The 23,796-nt window shown below is 33.2% G+C and overlaps 2 protein-coding genes across 3 annotated transcripts; one reads left to right on the top strand and one right to left on the bottom strand.

Moving 5' to 3' along the window:
• On the bottom strand, positions 1-7,261 carry LOC111054102 (vesicle transport protein GOT1B). 2 transcript variants are annotated; one of them, XM_022341066.2, is made up of 5 exons: positions 6,929-7,261; positions 6,260-6,351; positions 4,094-4,272; positions 3,006-3,087; positions 1-505 (listed from the first exon to the last, which is right to left on the bottom strand). In XM_022341066.2, exons 1-5 carry the CDS (start codon positions 6,951-6,953, stop codon positions 461-463), a joined length of 423 nt encoding a protein of 140 aa, XP_022196758.1. In that variant the 5' UTR covers positions 6,954-7,261; the 3' UTR covers positions 1-460. The 2 variants fall into 2 exon arrangements, with proteins under 2 accessions (XP_022196758.1, XP_022196759.1); XM_022341067.2 differs by having other exon boundaries at positions 1-619; positions 6,929-7,224.
• A 231-nt stretch (positions 7,262-7,492) lies between these two features.
• Positions 7,493-22,690, top strand: LOC111054103 (protein GPR107). Its single transcript, XM_039430346.1, has 13 exons — positions 7,493-7,658; positions 9,034-9,144; positions 9,595-9,740; positions 10,296-10,462; positions 11,076-11,191; positions 11,791-11,898; positions 12,190-12,326; positions 13,921-14,070; positions 17,510-17,627; positions 19,027-19,157; positions 19,524-19,665; positions 20,378-20,535; positions 21,793-22,690. The coding sequence occupies exons 1-13, from the start codon at positions 7,569-7,571 to the stop codon at positions 21,914-21,916; spliced, it is 1,698 nt and encodes a 565-aa protein (XP_039286280.1). The 5' UTR covers positions 7,493-7,568; the 3' UTR covers positions 21,917-22,690.
• The last annotated feature ends 1,106 nt before the right edge of the window (positions 22,691-23,796 follow it).

Raw genomic sequence — 23,796 nt, 5'->3', positions numbered from 1 at the left:
TTCTCCGAACAAAGATCATAATATATTTTTTGAAAGAACATTAATTTTGGTAATTATCATCAATCGTTAAGTTGGTCACCTCAATATTCATCCTTTTTGTTGACAATGCATTATTTCAGTGATTAAATTTATTCTCGTATAGAGATGAATATTGTTCTATAATACAATTACATATACGATAGTATTATAAAGTGTTACAGTAAAAATGTTACAGTATTAAATACAAAAACATTGATCGACGATTTAAATACAGTTGTTATGAACAATATTAGCATGCTCATGTAATTAATAATCTAAGTAGCTGACAATACCAGAATGATAATGGTACTTACATTAATAACAATAAGATGTTATATGAATGTTTGAACATGAATGAGAACATTGAACGTTTGACATGAATGTTTTAAGACATAAGTTTCTATTGACTTGGCAACACTGTCACAGACACAGAAAGTCACTGTCACACCATAGTTCTACTTGAATCACCGGCAAGACGATCCATGATCTGGGGACAGAAAGAAAGTCTGTAAGATTTTACAGCACTTGACACAGTAACATTTGGAAACAGAGTGTAATTCTAGTTTTGATCACCCGTATCGCCAGCGAGATAGTTCATAACCTGGGGAAAAACATAAAAGCATGTGAATAGACAAAATTGGAATATTTCGATACAAGAAAGAAATGAGAAAATAAAATAATAGAGAAATGAATGGTCTGCGAAGGAATAAGATTCAACAGAAATATTCAAATATTTTGAGTCTATCCAAAATATTTTCTTGGAAAAATGAGCGTTGAAATACAATATCGCTAAATAAACAATAAAAAACTATCAAGTACCCTTTATTCATTCCAACATGACTAGTTTCAACTTACCAAGAACCATTATAAGGTGCGTACAGATATACGCGCCTCCAACACACTCCACGCATGCTCCGATCATGAACGTTACGGGAGATGTTAGCTCTTCTCGCGTTCCACTCTTGCTCCCCGGTTGATCATCAATCGATCTGCTCGAGTGACGTTCGATTGCGGAGCAGAGCGAAAGTCTGTACGCACCTTTAGGGCCGGTTTCCGAGCTCGGGATTTAGCTAAGTTCTAGACTTTAACTGGTTTTAAACTCTGGAATCAGGAAATTGACTTTCCGAGCCAGGGCATTAACGAAGTTGAGGACTTAAATAGACTCTGGAGTTTAGAGATCACGTTAGACCCTGGAGTTTATAAATTCGCTTTCTGAGTGAAGGACTTATAAGTCCAGGACTTGAATTAGATTCTCGCCTCTTTCCGAGTCGAGGATTCGACTCGGAAAAATCGTCAAGTCCAGAACTTAAAACAGCGTAATTTTAAACCCTCGACTGAGGTAGGGTTTAAATTTAAGTTCTAGACTTAACTGAGAAAAACAGAATTCAGTTATTGTTTTGGAGTAGATAAAAAGCAAAATAGATGTCATGGAATACCCAAATTATTTGGATTAGTCCATCTTAATTCATAATTAATAGTTTGCAAGTTTATTTTGCAATAAAATTGTATCAGAATATTATGCGTAAAAAACTAACCTTATTTTACGAATGTGATATAACCTAAAAATGTTTAAGGAAAGTAATACAAGCATTGCTTTGGAATTTATATTCCAATATGAATGTTATTAATCAATGTCATATTCAACATATTAATATTGTAACAATAATAAATTATTATTATTCCAGTTTTTTTTTCAAAACAAATACGTTTTCAAACAATATCACTGGTTAGGATCAATGATAGCATAATTAACGTAAAATGAAATGTTTATTCATTCATTTTTTAAAAGGTTAGGTTACAAAGGTAGTAGGCCTACAAAGAAATCAAAAGGTATTTTCACAAAATAGTTTGTAGAGCAAGAATAATTCAAATAGTTTGAATTATCCCGCTGCAATCAGCTGTTTTCGTTTTGCTATGATGCCAACAATAAAACAGCAAAATATTGTGAATTTCCCTCATGTTTACTACATTAAAGTCCTGGACTCAAATAAGTCGAGAACTCAATATACCCCGGAGTTTAGAAGATAAAACCCAGACTCAGAAAGTCGATTTAGATCCGAGAGCTTATTTCAGTCCTGCACTCTGTAAGTCCAGAACTTATAGATCCCGAGCTCGGAAACCGGCCCTTAGAGTTGAAACTAGTAGGCTAATGTTGCCATGAAAAACTTGAAATGGCTGTCGATGAATTGAAACGGAATAAAGCGTACTTGATGGTTTTTTATTGTGTGTTTTAATAAACAGTAGGCCGGATAAGAAGAGTGAATAGCGATGAAATATGAGGCTCATACGTACACCTATCGATATTAATTTATTGGTTGAAGCGAACAGAAATACAATATTTAAAAAAGTAAAACAAGCTATTGCCTAAAACTTTATCTATTTCTTTATTTTGTCTCAAATAATCCAAAAGAAATATGCAAGAAAGATGAAAAATACAGCAAATGCTGTTCTTCGATATATTAGCCGTTTTGTATGTTCCGTGTGAAGCGCAGTCAATTGCCGGTAGATGTGGATACTCATTTTAATTACATTGAAAAATAATTTTTAGTCGGGCAAGAAACGTTTCTTATTGTTTCTGGTATCTGTTGATGTACATAAGGCCTAAGACTCACTAAATGTGAATTTACAGACATTTATAACTCGGGTTCAAGTAGTACATGATACAAGTGCTACAAATAGGTATATGGTTGAACATCAATATCTACATTTAAATTCACCGTCATCAGGACAGTGAATGACTGTAATTTCGAAGGTTGCCTCATAAATTCCGGGATATTCCTGTTTATATAAGAAGCGACTGACTGACCTTATCACTCGTGCTAAGATCAATAACAAAGCAAACTTGATCGTTTTTCGTTCCATATATCCAAACTTTTCATCAGTAACTCTAACGTACTAAGAACCATTGAAACACCTGAATTCATTGAACGTCTTATTACTAGAAAATAATTTATTATTATATGGAAAACATTGAATAGCTATCTCACCGTTCTTATTCCTGGGAGGTTAAGGAATGTTCCTAGGATTGGTACCCTTCTGAGGAAGTTTATTGCAACTGGGAAGAATCCACTGTAAAAAAACAAAAATATTTGTCATGCTATTTATACATGAATTCTCTGAATTAGTTTAATAATGATCTGCTAATCATGCAATGCATATAAAAATGGAATTACCGTCAGGAAATAACAGATAATTCGAATTCAAAACTAGAAATTATCATAAAATATGACGTTTTAGAAAAATTGAAGTAATTATGTAACAATGCACATATTTTTCAACATATTTCAAGCTTAATCAAGCAACTAGTTTTTATTTATAACAATCCAAACAGTTTGGATTGTCTCTCTAGAGATTATTTATAGAGACATTGATAGATAATCGGTGCAATGATACCTGTCAATCATTGTATATCAGAACATTCGCGATTCTATTGAATGGAAATTAATCTAATTATCATTTGGTTGGGAAGAGAAAAGTTTTCTGAATGCAAATAGCAGGTTGTAAAAAAGCAATACAAGTTCTATTTTTCATAGCTTCAACTTGAAATTACCGTTTCCAGATCTGTAGCAACAGTGATTTTTAAGATATGTGACGAAATACACGAAGCTTGATCCCGAAAACAGGTTCCTTTAAGATTTGAAGCAGATTTACTATGTTAAATGTACAATAAACACAAAATATCTTTTCACAGAACTTGTAGAAAATTTAATTTCGAAGAGAAATATGTAAAATGAGTTAATAGACAATCGCAACCTTTAAAAAAATCATTAATTACATACAAAACGCATAACAAAATCTGTTGAGCTTTCTTTTCATGCGTTTTGTATGTAGTTAAAGATTATTATTTAAAAAGTTGCGTTTGTCTAGACAATAATTGATTCAATCAATCAATACAATCGAATGATCAATCCAATTGGAATTCTTCAGTAATAATGGAGAAATAAGATGTTAAAGATCTTAAACATTTTTTATTTCGAGCATGATACTGAAACGTATTTCACTCTTTATGATATTGAAAGAGAAGTGAAAAACAAGACTGTACCACTTTTATCGTAGGACCGTTTTGTAATTGTACCTGAAAAGAAGTATGAAGCCATAGGTTTCTAGCATCATTCCAACTAGAGGCCATCCTAGCAGGACTACTACAATTCCGCCAAAAAATGCGACCGATGCTTTAGCTTTATGCCTTTGGAAGAAGAAGCGAAATGTGCGTTCCAGACCTATAACACTGGCTAGACCAGCAATAAAAAGAATCTGCAACAAAATTATTCATTTATTCATGCGTCATACAGTCAGGTAGAGCATTAACAACAAGAGATTTGCAATAAAGGGTCTTGCAAGGCAACAGAAAATTTTGAAATTATTCAATTTTTACGAATAAATTCATGAAAATAGTAGATTACTAATGACATGATATGTATCCAACTATAATCCATTCATGTTCCTATAGTGAAAATGTCCTAAGTGCCTCTTTACTTCCTAAGATGACGTAAACAGTCTGTTACGGAAACTCTGGAATGACAGTGTAGCAAATCTTGTATAGCCTAATGGTAGTGATTGAGTTTCTAATGTTCTATTTTAGTTCATGTATTGTTGTAGGACGTGTACGGTTCCCTTGCCTTTAAGATATCCCTACAGAGATACGTTCATGACGTGGAATGTTGTCAAGATATTCTCTGTGCGGCAGAGATCATTTTTAGAATTTTCTCGCCTTATTGTACGTTACACATCAGTCCAATGATCCATAATTGTTGATATCGATTGCTGTACGATATCGATTCGTGATTGCACGAGAAACTCAAGTCTTTCCGAGAAGGAAAAGTCTCCTCTGTGCTCTGCAGTCATAGCTTTTCACTGATACATCGTTGACTGGCAGCAACCAATCATTGATCAAGACACAAATAAGGTGAAGATAAAAATGAATAGGAAGAATTCTATATTTTGTAGAATCAGAAGTCCTCAATTTGGAAAATATATATTTGGTCGTGATTGGTCTTAGGTTCTAGCTGCTAATGAGGTTTGACGAGCCGGTGTGGTCTAATGGCTGGAGTGTCAGTCTCCTTCAGTATGCTATCGCTGTTTCGACCGTGAGTTTGATTCCCATTTCGTCTGGTATTATTTGTTAATAATTGGCACAGGATTTATGCCCACCTAAAAGGCATAAATCATGCAAAACCTTCAAGGAATGTATTTCTTGACAAAAACCATTATTTTCGTATCTAATAGTGTATTGCAGTCAGAGTATAATGAGAAATAAACCAATAAACGTTCTCAAGATCAATCCATATTTTGAGGACAGAATTTTTCGGTGGTATTTTCTTTCGTTACAGAACGCATGGGCTCTCAAGTGACTATATACCTTTGATACCTTCTGCTTCATCAATCACCCACACTTGTGGTATCAATGGCGTCATAAAATTAAAAACACATCTATTCCGAAATCCGAAGGCAGCGATCCCATGACTGTTTCTAGTAAAAAATTAAAATTATCACCTATAAATTAATTTACACTGTAATATGCCTTGTCACACAGCATCTTCCTGACGGCTATCTTGAAGGCAGTTTCATCCAACTGCTTCACATCAGGAGGCAGCTTGTTGAAAAGAATTTAAAGGTAGACATCTTATAACTGGCGTGCGATCGGCCTGGAGGTCTCTCCTGGGGACATCTAACAACTCACGGTGCGTGGTGTTGTGGTAGTGAATGTCACTATGGGCAGCTGGAGTATGCTGTATCATACTGATATACACCAAGTATAGGAGGATGTAATGGCCAAAACAAAAAGTAATTGCCTCCTATGGGACATATTATACGAGCAAAGTATGATACGTATAGTCTACAGTCCACCCCATAAGAGGCCGTGTGAGGCCTCAAGAGTACCAAGGTCTAACTCTTACGTGTAAAGCTGAATGGCCCGTACTAAGCTGAACAAATAAGCTCCACCGAATTTTTCTATCATTACAGAACGCTGAGGCCGCGGCATCATGTGCTAGTCTACGTCTCAAGTCAAACACAGATATAGCCCATAATAAATTATCTAATTTGGTACCCATTATGACATGGCTATTTCTGAGTTGGCCTGAATGCCTCGTCCCTGAGTAAGATTTTTATATCGTTAGGTTTTTAAAGGGCCTCCAAACTGCCTTTAGTCTTTAGTTTAAATTTCCAAATGTGGAGCTTTCAATAAAATAGATTGTTTCAAAGATGAGTTTTAGCTTGAGTAATCATAAAGGATACTTACATTTCCGATAGCCAATAGTCCTTTATCAAAAAGTAATAAAACACCCAAAAAGAGGAAGAATATTCCAAAGCCGGCAAGACCGACGCCAATTTCTAGAAGAGAAAAATATAATACGGTAATAAAGTATAAACATAAGTTTATACATCATCTTATAATGGTAGACCTATTCGTACTGTGTTATTGTGACATTTAAAATAGTGAAGATCACAATCAGTTAATCAGAGCTGAGAAAGAACACATCATTTGGTTTAGTAGGCTATATGGTTTACACAGAAATTGACTTTAATAAAAAATATCCGAAACAATAATTTGATAAAGTCTTGTGGAATGCATAACGCATTGAATAGTGAATGTAATGAATTGCATAGGAAATTTTCCAGAATACAAATGTTATAAGCGAGAACCGTAAATTCAACTTTGTACTACAGAAACAATAATTTTAGAAGAAACATTATCTTATAACCTAGTATTTTAAATCCTTAAGCCGTTTCCTAGCTATAATCAAGGGCTAGAAAAAAAAATAATAGGAACATAAAATAACAAAAGATAAAACTAATTGCTTCAATATTTTGCATACTATCTGTAGGCCTACAAGTAACGATATGCCAGTTATAAAACCAACAATTTCAACTAATATATCAATTTGAATACCTCATACTAATTACTCACTTTGAACATCAGATATTTCAATCATTTTGAGTAAATGCTTCACATAAATTTAGTTTGTTTAGGATAAATTCAATATAACCTTAATTTTACAAAATAAGAAACAGAACTGTAAGATTCAAAATGATCTCATTTTTGAAGTTGAGAACATTATTAATAGAATTCATATACTCAAATTTACATTTCAAATGCTCTTAAGAACAAATAAAAATGAAAATGTATGTAAAATTAACATTTTTCACTCTCACAGATACTCGGCACTCGGCACTTTTGCCACTTGGAACTTGGAATCTCAAAAATTGCTGAAAGTTGAAATTCAAAAGTCGATTCTCAATCTCGATTCAGAATCGATAATGTTAGTTTTACTATAAACTGTTTAATTTCAGCGTGAATAGTGAATCAATAAATTGACTTTGAATATCCCCAAGTTATAAAATGAACATTTTGAAATAATTTAGAATTTTTTTAGATGACATAAACTTGATTATATTATGGATATATGTATTTTTAGTTAGGCTGTAAAAGCCGATCAGTCCTTCTATGTGTCTTATCATCTATGCTTGATATCAACGATGTGTCAATTTTCTTCAATGTTCAATTTCAATTTAGTTTAGTTAAAAATTCTATTTCAAAGAGTAATAGAATGGCGAGTTTCAGGTCTTTATTGATTATTTGTAGTTTATTTCTTTTGATTTCTTTAACTAATTGTAGGATACATAATTTGGAAATAAGGGTAAGTATTAAATCGTTTCAACAGTATTGAAATTATTCTTGATAATAATGAAACCAAATAATTACTTATGTAAGGTTGGGCTCAAAAATCAATACATATTTTACTTATTATCAATCTAACAAATTCATTAAACTTATTTTTGTTTTATTTATGGAGTATTTGGTAAAAAAATCATGTAAAGGATCGTGTTTTTTAAATTTTCATTGCAGTTGAATTGGTTTATAAATATCAATAGGCTGCTAACCTACAAGATGAAAGATACAGGCTTGCTTGTTTCAATAGAATAGCAAACTAAATATTGATTATTCCTTCACTCACAATAAACAACTATAATTCTATTCACCAAGATTACAATTTTGAGTTTGTATTAGTCTCCGTAATTGGATCTCTCTTCCCTCTGGAAAAGAAAGGACGGCCTGTCACTCCAACAATATTCTAAATGATGCAAAACTTGTTTTTTATCATTAACTATTTTTTGAGACGACATGATACTGATCATCTGAATTTTAGCAAACATACTATCAACATGATATTCTAATTAAATCCCAAATGCTCAATTTTTAGATTAAGCCTATCATTAGGCTGATTTCACACCAAAGCTGGGCCGAGCCGAGCCTGGCGGATCGATGCGATGCCGAGCAAACTCTGCCTGTGTTCGCACTGAAACCGATTGCCAATTCGCTTTTTAAGACATTTTTTAGTTGAAATTAATACAAAATACGTGGGAAGATTGAACTAAACTGAAACAAGGCAAAATCCGCTTGGCCAAGAACGCTCGAGTTGGGCGTCAAGCCGTCTGCACAAATCCGCTCGGCTCGGCCCAGCACCGCTCGGTCGGCTCGGCCGGGCGTTGATTTGAATGCTCCCGACTAAACCCTGCATACTCAGCGCGTGGATTCCGCTCGGCTCGGCCTGGCCCGGCCCAGCTTTGGTGTGAAACCCCACTCAGGCATTAAGCAAATAACTTAAACTTTCTATTGCTTAATATATTTTTTTAATTCTAAATTTGAAACTGTGCTTGTAAAACTATTGTTTCTAGAGCTTTTTATATACCTCAAACTTACATATTAGTAGATTGTGGTAAGGATTATCAGTGATCCTATGTCGAAAGATTTATAAAGATTTAGACCCTACTCTAAAAGATTTATAAAAAATAACTTTAATTCAGTCATAATTTTTTATATTCAAATTATTACTAACAATATGATTTACTCAAGCAATTATTTTACTAAAGCATCTCACTAAAACTGCTTGTTGTCGTTAAGCTAATCACTCCTCGACTTCTCATATTGAAATAGCCTCTGTAATTTAGGAAACAAGATACCGTATTTATTATTTAAAGGTAGATATAATAAAATTTATTCTTCATTTTCAGAACGACAACAGACGATTCATTCCCTTGAGCACTTTTGGGTTCTATGTTGATGGAAGTTTGAGCATCAATTTGAAGGAGTTTCATGTGGAACCATGGGATGATAATGATCTGGTGAGTGACAAAAAATACTTTTTTGATATTGTTAAATACATTTTTATAGAACTTAAATTGTTCACCAACCAATCAATGACTTTTTCAGCACTTACTATTCTGTGCTATAATGAATTATTACTTGTGTAAAACAATTTTTCGTTTTTCTTTTTATTTCATTTCTTTCCAATAAATTTCTGCTATTTTCCTTTTTTTAATTAATTCTCTATCAAAATCTGATGTATATTTCTTATTTTCTTTTTGCAATTTGTATTTGTTTTCTTTCATCTTATACGGTACTTAAAATCTTTGAAGTGTAATATTTATTTTGTCTTCTAAGTTTATTTATCTTTTGTAACTCGTTTTTTTTTGTAACTGGACACCCGCCGAAAAACCTTCGGGTTTGGCAGAACCCTGAATTTTTTGTATTGCGAATAGAAATTTTGATTTGATTTTAGTGTTAATTTACAGTTTGGATTTAGTCTGGATCGAACACTGAATGATGCGATGAGTCCCTACTTGGATACCCATCAAGAGCGATGTCTCCTTGAGCAAGCAATGGTACCAACATCCAATGTTGCATTCACTTACTTCATTCTGGATCTCAAGCGTAACGTGTGAGTAGTATGAGTACATCTCATTATTTCTCCAAACTCTCCTTGCTACTTAGTTCATCTTCTTCTTAGATTAACTGATGTATTACTTGAATAGAGAAGTAAAGTAAAAGTCCCAATTTCAAACAAAATGGCTTCACTGCTATTTGGATAACTGAAATCTCAAGTCTAAACTTATTTTATCCAGACTGTAGATAATAATTTGATGAAAGATAAGAGCTCATGCATATCTATACTTACTGATTCAATAATTCAATAATTCAATAATTGACAGACTGTCAATAATTCTATACACAGTTAGTTGAAATGAACTTGAAAAAAGTTTGCAACGAAAGACATGAAGTTCTATCTAATTCCATTTTATGCCATTTTTAGTTCGCTCTATCAAAACAATAATAGTAAATCCTATTTTCAAGCCTGATTGAATTAATTCTAGATTCCATTGCTATACATTATACAGCTTCATCTTGCAACATATTCCATTAAACTTGACATACTTTAAAACCCGCAAATTGTATTGCAATATTGGTTACATGATATGTTCGTCTCTGTTTCCAGCTTGAAAATCAATTGCAGTTCTGAACTGAAGAACTTACAGATCACAAATCGAACTGGTTCGTTCATGCGTCAAAAACGAGATGATGCCACCATGAAAAAATTCAGCGATGCCAATCTGCTTGGATACTCCAAAAAGAGAAGTCCTGATTCTATGCCGGTTGAACCAGGTAAGCCCTTTTTCAATCCACATTGTCAAACTATGTAAACAGAAAATGCAATTCTCCTTAAATAATACATAATACAGAGTGCGGCATCATAACTTCCGACCATTGCAAATCGTCTCTAATTGAGATAAGGCATTTTGGGAAGTATTCCTTCGAAACAGCCATTTTGTAAATTATATTCATCTTATGGATGGAAATGAAGGCCTTCGTGAAGAACCACAAATGATAAGACGACTTCTGTTTGGAGTTTTTGCCGTTTGTGCAGTCCAGATCCATTCATTGGTTATTCGAGACTGAGTTTCAAGGCGACTTGATCGCCAAGAGACGTGAGACTTGAGTATGCTATTGTTCAATGGAGTGAGGTTAGGATTTGAAGTGAAATGCTGTAAATATGAACGAGAACACGTTCAAATTTGTTAAAAAAGTAGTAGTAGACGTTAAAATAAAACTAATATGTAATTTGCTTGTAGAATGGACTGAATAATGGCTTGTAGAAAACTGAATAATACACATATTCTAGTATGTTAACTGACGATTTGTTTCAAAAGTTAGCCTCGAAATCTAATTTTGAAAATTTAAACTTTTATTTACAAAGTACTTTTGAATTTTGTTTCAGACTCAACAGCGGACGCAGAAAACAGTGTGGGTTTTGTTCAGAACACACCATGTGTCAACAGCCAATTCCCTCTGAAAGTGGAAAAAAGAGACAATAAACTCTACTACTCATCAGATGTAAGTGGTTCTGGATGGAATATACAATAGGGTAAACAAAAGATACCTAGTACCTGATAGTAGTTTTGGATGGAAATATTACATAACAAATTTAGATTAATTAGATTGGGGTTCTTTATTCATGTATGTTACAATATATGGTAGAGGTCACTAGCAGGTTTGGATGATTCTTGTTTCCGACGTTAGTCCACATTTATTCGATTATTTGTTCTACAGTAAGATTTCAGCAGTTTTGGTATTACGATATCAAATACTTTGTCGGTGGTGACGTAATTTAGTTACTGTACTTGGCTTACATTTCATGACTCCTATCGTCTACAATCATTATATACCGTGGAGAATACATTGTTGAGGACAGAAATACTGTATTACTGAATGTAACTGTTTGAGTATATAGGATACTAACATTTACAAAGAAATGCACTTTTATAATTGTATCAATTTATCATTGACTCAAATTCATTGTTTTTTTGAAATGTCCTATTGAAGATTGAATTGATAAAATAATTGGGAACTTCATTGTATTATTGAATACCTTGGTTAACCCTGGTTTCCTTTCTGTTCAGTTTTATACTAATTATTGATGTTTTATTTTTCAGTTCTCCATAAAAATTGTAACACCAAATGAAGAAGGTCTTTACAATCTGTACTTCCATAACTGCCATAACTATAAAAACGAAAGGTCGATGGTCTCTGTTGATTTTATGGTGAGTATTGTGAAGTATTACCTTACTTTTGGCAGAGAATTCGTTGCTTTGAAATCTTTTTCACTAAATGATTGTTCAATTATCCGCTTCAGACTTCAAAACATGCATCCTGCTATCTCTTTTGAATATGCCTAAATTCACTTGATGTAAGCCTTTTATATCTTACTTTGTCAAGTAATGTTGGCGTAACTGTTTTTTTATGAAATGAGAGACTTCTAATATGTATATCGATCCGTTATTGAAAAAAATGTTCTAATAATATAATTAATGACATTGATGTTGATTTGTCAGGTTCACATAACCGAAGTTAATCGTGGCAACAACTACTTGTCAGCTGGTGAGATGCCTCTTCCAACCCTCTATTTCATGACATCTATGTTGTTCTGTATGTCCGGCATTTTCTGGGTTATGATTCTCAAGAAAAGCAAGTAAGTGAAACGTTTTCTATTCATCGTGTTGGGATTAATTTCATATTATTTGTTATTTGAAATGTTGTTCAAGTTCTGTAATATGAAAGTCTGAGTAGATTTTTGCCCACACCGTTTTCTATCAGAATTCCCAGTGTCGCTCTGGGCCGGCTAGACTCAGGCTGGGGACGGGACGCTTGGTGTGGTGTCTGTCAACCACCCTCGCTCGAGTCGGGGGTTGAAACAGGGCCTTGAGTCTCTTGTTGAGAAGATTCCCTCTTTTAGGAAAAAGGGGCCGTGCTTTCGCACTGCCTAACAGGGTTGGGCGTGGAGACACGGGAGTAGGAACATTCTGGCAGCCTCTGGGAATACGATCTCCGGGACGGGAAAAGCGTTCCCGATCCCTACTGGAGGTCCTCTTGCGATTCCGCTTGGAATCAGCAAGATGGAAGGGCCCTGGAACCGGGCGTCACTGGAAGTCACCGAGTCCAATATCTCGTTCACCGGCAGTTTCTGGCTCTCATGATCGTGATCTCTAGGACGGGGAAGGTGTTGCCAATCTCTACTGGAGGACCTCTTGCGATTCCGATCCTCTTCGGAATATTCCTGATGCCTCTTAGAATCATTATTCCTGATTGAATATAGAAATTGGCCATTTTTTGAGTATTGGAATATGGGCTTCAGTACTCAGCAATAAATTTTCCATTTTTCGACTGAATTTAACTCATGATGCATGATTTCGGACCGCCTTGACGAGCCGAGAAGAATGAAGTGTAGTACGATGAAATCTGAGCGTTGTGTCAAAAGTTATGTGTTTGACATTTTGATCCTTGAGGTGTCCTTATGCGCTCGTCTTCACTAGGAAATACTGAAATGATGTGCATCTAACGGGTGATTCTCATAGAACATAATCTCATGAACTTATATCATTGTGCGAAATATCAATGTGAGGGCAATGTAGTTGGTGATGATGGTTGAAGCTGAAAATAAGGTGTTTTTTCACAATACAAGGAGAATTGTTGTTAGGTGTACCTGGAAATCTATACGAGATATAGCACTCTACCTGGTCTCAGATTGTAGAGCACAAAAATACGCCCAGAGGGATTTTGAATTATAGCCTACATTTAAATGGTAAAGATCGGAAGTTATTGTTGATCAAAAACTAAAATTTATCAGAATTGACTCATTTTTGAAAAATCATAACTCAGTACTCATCGGAGATAGAGAGTTCCGAATGATTCCATTGTATTCAGAATTTTATTATACCTACAAAAAAGGCGAGAGCAAATTTTTCTATCCGATCACTGGATTTGGCGGAAATAGCTGGAAACTGGAAAATGAACAGAAAATACGAGGTTTTTGGGCCATCCTGTATATAGCACAAGGAAATTTTGTATGAAGAAATTTGTTCTGGACTTCTCTCATGTATCCAAATAATATATTAAAAATTCAAATCTACAATATTAATTGGAAATACCAATGTATATAGTGGCTGTACTAATAATAAACTCATTTTCAAATTTGAACTTAATATTCAATGTTCAATTACCTCTTATTAAAAATTTTTATTGATCCCTTCTTGATTTAATGAAGTAACATTTTAATTTATTTTCAGACATCCTGTCTTCAAAATCCATTACTTGATGGCTGTGCTGGTCTTCTTGAAATCGCTCTCATTGCTCTTCCATGCAATCAACTACCATTTCATTGAAACAAAGGGAGAGCATGTCGCAACCTGGGCAATCCTCTATTACATCACACACTTGTAAGTCCATTAGAGGATTCATCTAATTATATTTACTAAGGGCCGGTTTCCAAGCTCGGGATTTAGCTAAGTTCTAGACTTAAAACAGCTGGAGTCAGAAAATTGGCTTTTCTAAACGTAGTCGCGTAGTCGCAGTCTACGTTTAAATTAAATTTCGAAAACTAGAAAATTGAACAGAAATAAAATAAAGAGAAAATAGTGTAAAGTTTCAGTTATTTTGAATTATTTAGGAATGTTTCATTGCAATTTCCAATTACAGAAATGAGAAAATAAAGATTATTATAAAAACTGCGACTTCGCCCACTACCTCCGTAAACAAAGCCGTAGTGCATTCGTGTGACGTCAGCACAATTAGGGCTCCTACACCAATAAAAATTCGTTGATTTCAGGTGATCTATTACAGCTAGTCACACGAATGCACTACGACTCTGTTTACGGAGGTAGTGCGACGCCCCATTTCGGAAAGTCAGTTTTCTGACTTCAGCTGTTTAAGGCTGTGCAAAGGCTAAAAATAAACTTTCTACTAGTGATATTTTTCATAGTTTTTCGATTTGTATATCATCAAGCTGTCAAAATAAAAAAGTTTTCTCAGAAAAACATTTTTTTTTCCGATCATTGCTTTTTGAGATATGAGCGCCTAAAGTTCAAATTTTTGGGACAGAACATTTCAAATAATTTGGTAAGAGATAAATCCATGAGATTCAGAGGATACATTTTTCATGGTATTGTTGATTTAATAAAACAAAAATGTTTTTAAAAATATTAATTTTTGAGAAAGTTATTCAATTTACTAAAAATGACCAAAAATAACTCAAAAAGTTATTTTTGGTAAATTGAATAAATTTATCGAAAATTGATATTTTTAGGTAATTTTTGTTTTATTCAATCATCAATACCATGAAGAATTTTATCCACCAAATCTCATGGATTTATTTCTTTCCGAATTTGAAATGTTCTGTCCCAAAAATTTGAACTTTAGGCGCTCATATCTCAAAAAGTAATGATCGAAAAAAAAATGTTTTCCTGAGAAAACTTTTTCATTTTGATAGCTTGATGATATACAAATCGAAAAACTATGAAAAATATCACCAGTAGAAAGTTTATTTTTAGCCTTTGCACAGCCTTAAAGTCTAGAACTTAGATAAATTCCGAGATCGGAAACCGGCCCTGAGACTTCAATACTTTCTTATTAAGAAGAAAATTGTCGGAATTACTTTTATTACATTTCCAGCGTTTCCATTTATTTATTCATTAAACAATGTTAAAAACTAATTACATAAGTAATTAAATAACTAATTAAGTAACTAAATAATGATTGAATGATTGGGAATGGAATACAGATTTATAGTCCTTACTATTTTTATGAATTCTATTTTGATTAATTCTATAAATTACAATTTGATGAAGTTATTCATGAATTATATGAACTTATTTCAGTCATATTATTCGCTTATTAGCAGAAGTCTCCCCAACAGGGATTATGTCAAATTCGGCTCCCTGCGTTCTCAAGTGAAGAGTCAACTGAAATGGGACAGACAAGTTATGATAGAAAACACAGAAACTCACTTGCAAGCTGAACCAAGAAGCTTTTGAAGATATGTGAGGCAGAACCGAACAGAAGCCAACAATATTGTCCATCCTCCATTATCGTTGATGATGCTATAATATCTCAACCAGATGAAATTTGTGAGCATTTCGGTTATTGCTTCTCCTCACTGTATCAGATGAACATTGCTCCAATAGATGTGGATGATGACACCAATAGGAATCTATCATTTGGCATACCTGATTCATCTTCAGGACCAGATGGAATACCTGTGTTCATAATAGAAGGGATAAGCCGAATCATTGCTCCAGTATTGACACCAATCATCAGGAACAGTTTTCTAATGGGAATATTCCTTAGTGTCTGGAAACACTCCATTGTTGTTCCAATCTCCAAGAAGTCTAGATCCAACAATATACACGATTTCAGACCTATTTCCATTCTAAACCCATTTGCAAAGATAATTGAAAGAGTCGTTCACAGACAGATCTTCAGGAATGTAAAAACCACCATCACAGAATGTCAACATGGATTCATGCCGGGTAAATCCACTGCAACCAATCTGTCAAACTTTCTTTCTGTAGTTGGACCTTGTGTAGAGAATCAGGAACAGATTGATCTAATCTACTTGGATTTTGAAAAAGCTTTTGATAAGATGCCTCACTCCATTCTACTCAAGAAGCTCTCCAACATCGGCTTCAATCAACTGTTAGTCAACTGGATAACATCATATCTCTCCAATAGAACATTCCAAGTCCGATTCAGAGGATCTACTTCTAAGAGCTTTCTAGCAACATCTGGCGTTCCTCAGGGCTCTAATCTTGGACCGTTACTATTCAGTATATTCATGAATGACATTGTAGAGAATCTTGATTGTCATGTGCTGATGTACGCTGATGATCTGAAGATATTCAGGAAAATTAGCTCTAAAGAAGACTCAATGTCATTGCAGAGAAATCTTAATCAAGCTTTGAATTGGTCTATGAAAAATGGCATGCCCATCAACATAAGCAAAGCATTTGTAATGAGCTTTTCAAGAAAAACGAATACCTTGAGATTTCAGTATAACATTGCTGACAGACAAATTAAACGTGTGGCCTGTGTGAAGGATCTGGGTGTCATATTTGATAGTAAACTACTTTTTAACGCGCATATTGATGATATAGTAGCTAAAGCGAGAAGACAGCTTGGTGTAATAAGGTGGATTGGCAAAAACTTCAAAAATCCACAAACATTGAAGACACTCTTTTGTTCCATCGTTCGATGTCACTTGGAGTACGCGTCCATCGTTTGGAATAGAGACAGAATATGCACAACAAAGAAAATAGAATCTGTGCAAAGAAGGTTTGTACGTCTGGTGTTGAAGAGGCTCATGCCGGATTTGGAGCAGCTTTCTTATAAACAGTTTTGCAACAATGTGAAAATTGAATCTTTGGAATGGCGAAGAATGAAGTTTGATGCATTTTTTTTTGCATGACTGTCTACATGGACGTATAGAAGTTGGCAACCGAGGAGTTGGTGTCGTTCTACCGGCACGGAACTTGAGACAGTACCATCAATTTCATGCCGTTCTTAGATGCTGCACTGCTCCATTAGAAAGATGCATTGCAATTGGTAATAAACTGTCAAATCAAATTGATTTTTTTGAAGTGTCGAGATTTTTTAAAAGGAGAATAAGATCCTTCCAGGAACCTATGCAACAGTTATGAGTTCCAAAACACATTTTTTATAACAGTTGCAATAAATAAAGGCCACTTGTGCCGTTCTATTGCACGCAAATTGCCTAAGCATATACTCACTAGTCACTTGGCGCCATGTGGTGGATCGGGTTGGCTGTAAGGGCTAATGTGGAGGCCAACTATTATTATTAAAAATTTTCATTTAAAATTTCAGATTGAAAGGATCTGTACTATTTATAACAATAGTCCTTATTGGAACTGGTTGGACATTCATAAAGCATCTTCTATCGGAGAAAGACAAAAAGATATTCATGATTGTGATTCCATTGCAGGTACAGTACTTCATCACTATCATTATTATTTCAAAGTTGAATATTCCTTAATAATGTACAATAGATGTCTTGTAAAAATTCCAACTAAGGTCTCGTAATATTTTTAAATCTTGAAATTTCATACAATTTATACAGATAAACAGTTTATACAGATGAAATTTCATACAGATACCGTAAGCATTAATAATGGGGTGAACATTTAACTGGTACTTAATTAATCCACGAAACAAGATAAATCTAATATGGTATTTCTCAATTATTTAATCTTGAAATTATGTGTGGATATTCAATGTAACTTTTCAAGTTACAAAAGAAAGGAAAATATTCTAGTTTTTCGTGGCAATTTTACTTTTCTAGTTTTACTTTACGTTTAAATTAAATTTCGAAAAATTAGAAAATTGAACAAAAATTAAAATAAAGAGAAAATATTTTCAGCTATTTTGAATTATTTAGGAATGCTTCATTTCGTCAAGGAAAAACGTTTCCAAATATAGAAATGAGAAAGTAAAGATTATCATAAAAACTGCGACTACTGCGCCCCGTTTCGGAAAGCCATCTTTTTGACTCTAGCTGTTTAAAGTCTTGAACTTGGTAAATCCCGAGCTCGATAACCGGCTCTTAAGGATGTTCGGCACACTTTTTTTAATGGATAATCTTTTTCAATATAATTGTTAAGATCATTAAGATTCTCATAAGAGTGAGAAAAAGTGGCAACTGAATTTTTTAAGTGGTCTAATAAGCGAGTCATGGGAGTTATGGGTCGTTAAAGTGCCAACTCCGTTTTCTTTCCAGATCATAAATGGTTTAGACTATATTAACAGAACTTCTCTTAAAAATTCAAAAAATGTATCTTTCCAACACTAACTAAAACATTCTATTCCCCATATCGTTCATATATAAAAAAGGAGTAAATTTGATAAATTGTTTATTTTGGCATAAATCGCGAATAAAATTCATATTAGAACAAAGCCAATGATATACTGAATGTATTTAAAAAAACTCCAATGGTAGATTCGAAACCGTTTATGATCAGGTAAGAAAACTGAGTGCATCACTTCAACAACCCTTAACTCTCTTATTAGACCACATAAAAATTTCAGTTGCCACTTTATCACACTCTTATAATGATCTTGACAATTATATTGAAAACGATTATCCAATTTAAATAAAAAATGTACCGAACAGCCTTTATCAGTTATAGAAAATGGAATGACCTTTCAAGTTACATCAAACTAATATTTGGTTGTCATTAACTGTAAATAATGGACATTGATTGATAATAGTCATTTACTATTATCTGTATCAGAAAGCACTGGTTGGTTGAAATCCATAGAATCTCGCCCATGAGAAATGTCACAGATTCGTCAATCATTATTAATTATCAGATGATTTTTTACAGGTACTAGCAAATGTTGCCAACATTATAATTGAGGAATCTGAAGAAGGTGATATTGAACATAAGACATGGATTGATGTTCTGATGCTGGTAGACCTGCTGTGTTGTGGAGCCATACTCTTCCCTGTTGTTTGGTGAGTTGCTAAAATCAAATTTTAGAAATAAATTTTCAAAAAAAAAATCGAAGTTTAAGGCCTTCTCTTCAAAAAAGTCTTCTCTGATTGGTTCTTGTGAAATTAAACACGATTAAAATTTAACCGGATTCTGTGCAATCGGCACTAATTTTGTTTATTGCATTCTATTAATTGGTTTTCCACGTTGGTCGAAATAAAAAAACTCAGCTACAAATTATTAGAACAAAAAAGGCACCAAGGCTGAGTGCTGCACTCGCTTTTTGACCAATGGTGGGTTACAATTATGTTCTCTCTTCAAAACGATTCAAATATAGTTTTCAAATTTTTTGTTCATTGACTAAAAATTTGAATTTTCTTTCCGAACAGGTCTATCAGACATTTGCAAGAAGCATCACACACGGATGGAAAAGCAGCCGTCAGTCTGCGAAAGTTGAAACTCTTCCGTCACTTCTACATCATGATTGTCTGCTACATCTACTTCACACGAATCATAATTTATTTGCTTCAGGTACGAATTTTACTATAATCTGCTATTCTTTCCATTATCTTCCAATCTTTCAAGTTACTAAATTAAAGCTACATATTTATAACTATTATAATTATTATGTTGATATGGGTTTTTCTGCTGTGATTATTGAGACATTTATTTGAGGAATTAATTTGTCTGAATAAGCCTAGAAAGCTGACAATGAAAAAGTTTACATAGTTTATCAAATATTGTATCAATTGAAAGTGAAATGTACAGTATTTTAAAGTAATTTTCTTTGTAAATCTGAAAAAATTCTTCCACTATGTCAAGAAGTGATTGTATTTAATTTTGAGTCAATTACATTAGTTATCAAGTCGCTATTTAATTTTTGATTCGTTTAAAACGTTATTACTAATACTATATTTTTTATGATTCAATTTAAGTCCATGCAAATTTATTAGGCTAGTTTGAAAGTCATGTTTCTCTTTGAAACTTAAATTGAATATTAATTGCCTATTTTTAACTTGAAATTTGAATTTTGTTTTTCGACAGTCACTCTGTGATATTTTAATATGTTGATAACTTGGATATTGATTTTTTATTTTGATTAGATGAGGGACAGCTTTGTGTCAAAACCCTTGTATCCTCCCTTCAGATTCATTTACGCATGGTTTAAGAATAATATCATTATGAAATGTAAATTTGTAAATGAATTGTTTTCTTCAAATTATGTGGTTGTTTAAATTTTCAGCTGACTGTTTCGTTTCAATACGAATGGCTGGACGAAATGTTCCGGGAAATGGTGACCTATATCTTCTTTGTAATGACTGGCTATAAGTTCAGACCAGCATCAGCCAATCCATATTTTCAAGTGAATTCTGAAGATGAAGACGAGGAACTCGATGTTGTGTGAGTATTCCCAAACAATCAACTAGAAATATTAAAGTTTCAATAACTATCATGCTTTCATCTAATTAGCGTGTCAAAGTTTATTACCATAACGTGTTGTATATTCAACACTTCCAACAGTGTTAGTCAAAGCTTCCGAAAGCGTTTTCTAGAAAACGTTGTTTAACTAATTCTTACAGTTGAACATACAAGAGCCAATTTTCAGTAGACAAATATAATTGAGTGTATACAAAGCTCTATTTTGTTTCTCTAGACAAAGTAGCTAGACTAATTCACACAGCGTTACAACGCCAATATTCAGTAGACAAATTTAATTGAGTGTATATTGGAGATTGTTATCATGCTACTAGCGGAACTAATCGATTTAGCTACTCCAAATTAATCTATTTCGGATGGCAAATTTATCTTAATGCTTAGTTGACCTGATTTATCACGCTTTCTACCAATGGATGCAACGATGCCGAAAAAACTTGGCATTGATCATAATTAAGCATTTTACATGGACGTCGTTTATTTTGAAATTAACTCACTGTGAATAAAGCTATGAAGTTTATGACGTGTTACTATTGTTCAATACGAGATCACGAGAATCCTACATTCAATCAAGCTGTTTTTATTCATTAAATTATGTTATTGCATAAAGCTATCTATACTCCTGAATTATTCGTGAAAAGTATGGGTACCGTATATGAAACTCGTATACGTGAAAGAAAATTTGTAGTTTTCTATAGAAAAAATATTGACTGTGTAAAACTTTTAATATATGTAATATCGGTATGTTTGCAAGACAAACTCTTCATAGTCTTTGCTTTATAATTCAAACGATTTGGCTTCTGATTATCATGGTATATGAACATTATTTGATTTCGTATTCTGAGCTTCAACTTGTCATCATATTTAAATTTAAAACTCTCAACTTTCACTTGATATGCGTTGGAACATCAATTTGTAACGATGTATGTAGCCTGTTTTAGCTAGAGATATTTACATTTAGAAATTTTTCGGACCTACCCTTACCAAACTTTTTAACAATCTGTTTCATCATTCAACCAACTACTAGTTACTCTTTATCATCATTTTCATCTATTATTCACTATACATCTGAATACATCTAGTATTCACTATTATTTATTGTCTTACGGTGATAGAGAAATATTTCTAGTGAATGTCAAGTCAAAACAACTCAGTTTCAAGATGGACATGATTCCAATAAATGCATCCAAAACACTTCAGTTTTGATGTTTGATATTTTTGCAGATTGAGTCAATGCGGAGTCACTGAAGGCCTGAGCAAGTTGTCAAGGATAGCCTCAGAGGCGGCAGAGGATGAGAGAGACAATCTACTGGTGACAAAGAGGGAGAGCAGTCACGAGTACGACTGAAAGGTTCCTCATTCTCAGTGACTGCTCCGTGCAACATTCGAATTTTGTGATAATGAATTGATAGGTGTGTGAATTGTATGTCGTCCTTCCACTTCATTAGGGATCACTTACTATCATCTGTATGCTTTTGTATTTATTTGTAAATATTTGTAGTGTGTGATGAGTGTGATTAAAAACTGTGGGATTTTTACAATTTCCTCTTAACTGATTTAAGCTGTAACACTCATGACACAACAGTGACAGTGAACATATAATTCTAATAAGTTGTAATGGGCTTATTCATTTCTCGTTAGGCTGGACTAAATGATAATAGTCCAATTATAATTTGTGGAATTTTATTTTTACTGTTCACTGTCACTAGTGTGTGGGAATCCAGCTTTATTATTCTTGAACTTTCTCGAAATTCGCGTCAGTTTTGATCGCAATTCAGTGGAATCAGCTGTTATTTATTAAGTTGACGATTAATTTCTAATGATAAAATTGAAGTAAAAGCGTCTCTTGTGAAACCAACTACTTTGAAAAATTCATATTCTAGTAAAATTAAAATCTTTATGTCTTTTACTTCATTTGTCAAGTTTATTAGGCTGAAAAGCATTTTTCTGATAAAACGAAGTCCTTTATTTAGGATTCAGATTCTTATTATGGTAGACAATCCTATCATTATTCAAGGCTTTCAAACTCTAGTGATTATTGTAGGTACGTGATATGTGATTATTCACTTTTTCAATTACAATTTAGAATTTAATGTTGTAGAGGTAGATTCTCTAATTCAATTATGTCTCTGTAGTGAGTTTCATTTGAAACTTCAAGCATTTGTTGAATGGGATTTGTTGAATAGTTCTAATTGTTTTATAGCTGATAATAATTATAAAATTGTTCCATCGTGTGTTTTGATTATGCTATGAGTGCGTGTATGGGTGTTCTAATAATAGTGGCAAAACTGTCTTGTATTAGTTTTAGTAGCCTAAGTCTTGTTGTTTTTATAATAATAGAAAACTCCAATTATACTAGTTGTAGATTTTGGCCGTTTACTTATACCTAGGTGGTATAACCTCACCTTGGGTGAAAAACCTCACTTTACCTTTAACCCGAAATATCTCTTGCACTCCATCTCACAGATTTTCCAAATTTTTATCACAGACAAATCCATTCTTTGTCTAGTTTTTAAATTCTACTCCGCTACTGTTCGATACCATCCTTTGCACTGAATTGCTTTCTTTTTACTCATCACTAATATTTCTACTACTTAAAATAAAATTGACACCATTGAGTCGTTCATACTTTCTTCCTTTCTCAATTTTTCTCCATCAAATTAAAAAACTTCTATTCTTGATTCCAACTTCTCTCCGGCGCTCTTATTTTATTGTCATGGACTTATTAATATCTGATTTCTTAATTTAAAGAATTCAATTATTCATTGAGTTTCAGATTGTCTGTTTTTTATACAAACATTTTTAAGACTTCAATGAAAAAACATTGGAAAACGGAGTTTGATATTTTAAAAGATTGGTAAAAACGTCAACATCTTGATAATTTCAGTTACTTGATGTTAAGTTTTGTTTGAGTGCTTTATCAATGATTGTATTATTATCATTATCTTCATCATCATCCAAATGTATGCTTGTCTACTTTATCCAAGGTGTTCCATCAAGTCCTTTGTTGATATTTTTTTGTATTTCATACATGTAAGTTAAACTATCATAACACTTGAATAGATTAAGAATTAATCAATTAAAATTCCATAAAATATTTTAAATTTTTATATATGGAAATTTTACAATAAATAAGTAAATTTTATAATTATTTAAAATATTTCAAGTACATGCAAGGCTAATTTACTATTTTGTACTCCCAATTTAGGTTGTGATTTGAAATTCCTA

Source organism: Nilaparvata lugens, chromosome 6, assembly GCF_014356525.2.
Source record: "Nilaparvata lugens isolate BPH chromosome 6, ASM1435652v1, whole genome shotgun sequence".
NCBI lineage: Eukaryota > Metazoa > Arthropoda > Insecta > Hemiptera > Delphacidae > Nilaparvata > Nilaparvata lugens.
Note: the sequence above shows the minus strand (reverse complement) of the source record. Positions and strands in the feature narration are given on the sequence as shown.